Source organism: Apteryx rowi, unplaced genomic scaffold, assembly GCF_003343035.1.
Source record: "Apteryx rowi isolate R43461 unplaced genomic scaffold, aptRow1 scaffold_662, whole genome shotgun sequence".
In the NCBI taxonomy this organism is placed as follows: domain Eukaryota; kingdom Metazoa; phylum Chordata; class Aves; order Apterygiformes; family Apterygidae; genus Apteryx; species Apteryx rowi.
The window spans coordinates 150,043-152,792 of NW_020450941.1; the positions used below are offsets into that span (position 1 = coordinate 150,043).

General features: G+C 68.8%; 1 protein-coding gene across 1 annotated transcript in view; it reads right to left on the reverse strand.

Moving 5' to 3' along the window:
• Nucleotides 1-2,750, reverse strand: part of NPC1L1 (NPC1 like intracellular cholesterol transporter 1) — an 11,567-nt gene that overhangs the window by 7,452 nt on the left and 1,365 nt on the right. The window contains exons 3-7 of the mRNA XM_026085266.1: nt 2,261-2,748; nt 1,645-1,745; nt 801-973; nt 599-727; nt 320-502 (exon numbers count right to left, since the gene is read on the reverse strand). Of these exons, the coding sequence (XP_025941051.1) occupies nt 320-502; nt 599-727; nt 801-973; nt 1,645-1,745; nt 2,261-2,748 (1,074 nt within the window). The remainder of the gene's footprint in view (nt 1-319; nt 503-598; nt 728-800; nt 974-1,644; nt 1,746-2,260; nt 2,749-2,750) is intronic.

Genomic DNA, 2,750 nt, shown 5'->3' on the forward strand with positions numbered 1-2,750 from the left:
ACGTGCCCCACGGGCACCTCCATGCCCAGCCATGTGCATGTTCTCCATGGGGACCTCCATGCATCCATGCCCCATGGGGACCCCTATGTCCAGCCATGCCCCCATGCCCATGGGCACCCCCATACCCAGCTGTATCCATGTTCTCCATGAGGATCCCTATGCCCATCCATGCCCACGTGCCCCACGGGCACCCCCATGCCCAGCCGTGTCCATGTTCTCCATGGGGACCTCCATGCATCCATGCCCCATGGGGACACCTACGCCCAGCCATGCCCATGTGCCCCATGGTGTCCCCATGCCCCCGGCCCTGCCCGCCCACCTGGTACTCCTGCACGAAGATGAAGATGTTGTCGGCGCCCACAGCCAGCACGAGGAAGGGCACCACCTCGAGGATGATGAGGGACGAGGGCAGCCCCATGAAGGCCAGGCAGCCCATGGAGGCGAAGACGGCGCCCAGCACCACAGCAATGCCCCCCAGCGCCAGCGTCACCTTGGACTCCACCTGCGGGCAGGGCCGGGGCACCCGCTCAGGGCCCGCCGGGCACCCATGGGTGCTCCCCAGCCTCGCACCCGAGGAAGAGGAAGGTGCCCGCCTTACCAGGACACGGCGCCACGCCGTGTACTCGCCCAGCGCCAGGGCCACGTAGGCGAAGACGACGAGGTAGCTGATGGCGAAGATGGGCACGTCCTCACCCGTGGTGCGGTTGATCTCGTCCTCCAGCGAGCGCTGCGGGCGCAGGGGCGGGTGAGCGCCCGGCGGCGCCCGGCGCCCTGCCCACCCCGCGCCGGCGCCCGCTTACCTCGGCCATGAAGGCCACGGAGAGGTTGGAGCCGTGGGTGYGCTGGAAGTCGCGGACGATGGCGAGGAAGCGCTCCTCCCAGAGCAGCGCCCACTCGTAGCGGGCGTCGTGGCGTGGGAAGTTGTTGAGCGAGTAGGTGATGAGGAGCGCCTCGGCCTCCGTGTACTCGGAGCCTGCGGGCACGGCCGTCAGCGCCCGCTGCGGCACCCAGCACCCGTGCCGGCGAGGCACATGGCACCTATGTTGGCGGTGCACGCAGCACCCACGGCAGCCATTCCCACGGCACCTCCGCCAGCAGCGCCCGCGGCACCCTTGCCAGCGACGCCTGCGGCACCCGTGGYGGTGATGCACGTGGCACCCGTGACGGCGATGCCCGCAACACCCATAGCAGCAATGCAGGTGACACCCATGGCAGCAACGCACACAGCGTCCGCGCCAGAGATGCCTGCAGCGCCCATGGCAGCAAGACACGTGGCACCCGTACTGGCAATGCTTGCAGCACCCATAGCGGTAACACGTGCGGCACCCATGGCAGCGATGCCTGCAGCACCCATGGCAGCAATGCATGTGGCACCCATGGCAGCGATGCATGTAGCAGCTTTGGTGGTGATGCATGTGGCACCCATGCTGGCGATGCTCACAGCACCCACAGTGGTAACGCATGTGGCACCCGTGGCAGCAGTGCACGCAGCACCCGTGCCAGAGATGCCTGTGGCAGCAATGCATGTGGCACCCGTGCAGCACCCATGGCAGCGATGCAAGTGGCACCCATGGCAGCGATGCCCGCAGCACCCGTGCCCGTGGTTCCCCTGCCCGCCAGGGTGCCCGTGGGCGCCCAGCTAACCTGGGTACCCGCCGAAGGCGAGGAAGGGGAAGACGGGCCCGCCRTACTCGGCCATGCAGCTCAGCTCCAGCGCCGTGATGTCCTTGAAGGAGAGCGGCGAGCTGGCGGGCACACGGGCGCCGGGTGAGTGGGCAGCCGTGTGTGCCCTGACCCTGCAGCACCTGCGCCCGGGGCGCCGGGATGGRCCTGGCACCCTGCACCATGTGGATACCACCCTGGCTTGGCCACCCGCAACCCCACAGCCTGGCATCCCCCAGGAATCAAAACCATGCCCAGAACTCTGTCCCGAGTGGGCATCACCCCAACCCCACAGACCAGCAACCCTCGGGCACCCACCATGCCCAGTACCCTGCTCCATGCTGGCATCACCCTGGCTTGGCCACCTGCAGCCTCACAGCCGGGCATCCCATGGGCACCCACCATGCCCAGCACCTTGCTCCATGCAGGTAGCACCCAGCTTTGCAACCCCAGCACACTACAGCCGCCCTGCCATGCCCAGCACCCTGCCCTGCATGGACACCCCACCATGGCCACCCCGACCCCCTCCAAGGAGCACCACGGGGGCGCCGTGCCCAGCACCCTAGGGGCACCCCACGGCCCCGGAGAGGCCACCCACTTGATGCAGTAGAGCAGATGGTCGCGCCAGTCGACGGTGCCCGTCACCTTGCCCACGGTCTGGGTGGCGGTCATGGCCAGGCGGGTGCCGTTGTTCTGGAAGTACTGGGTGACGCTGGTGACGCAGCAGTCGGCCAGGCTGGCGTTGGCGGGGTTGAGCGGGGCGTAGCAGACGTCRCTCAGCGTCACCGCCCGGCCCACCGCCTCCACCCACACCTCGACGGCGGCCAGGCGCTCCTGCAGCTCCAGCAGCGCCYGCAGCACCTCGGCCGTCAGCAGCCCGCTGAAGTTCTTGGCGCCCAGCACCACCGAGTCGTAGGAGGCCGCCGGGCGCCCTGGCGCCCGCACGATGACCTGGTTGGTGCGCAGGAAAGGCCCGAAATGCTCGTCGTAAAACGCCTTCTCCCGGCGCGCTTGGCTGCCCGGCGCCGACCACAGCTCCACAGGGTCCGTCACCAGGCGCACCRTGGCCATGCCGGCCGCCAGGGCGC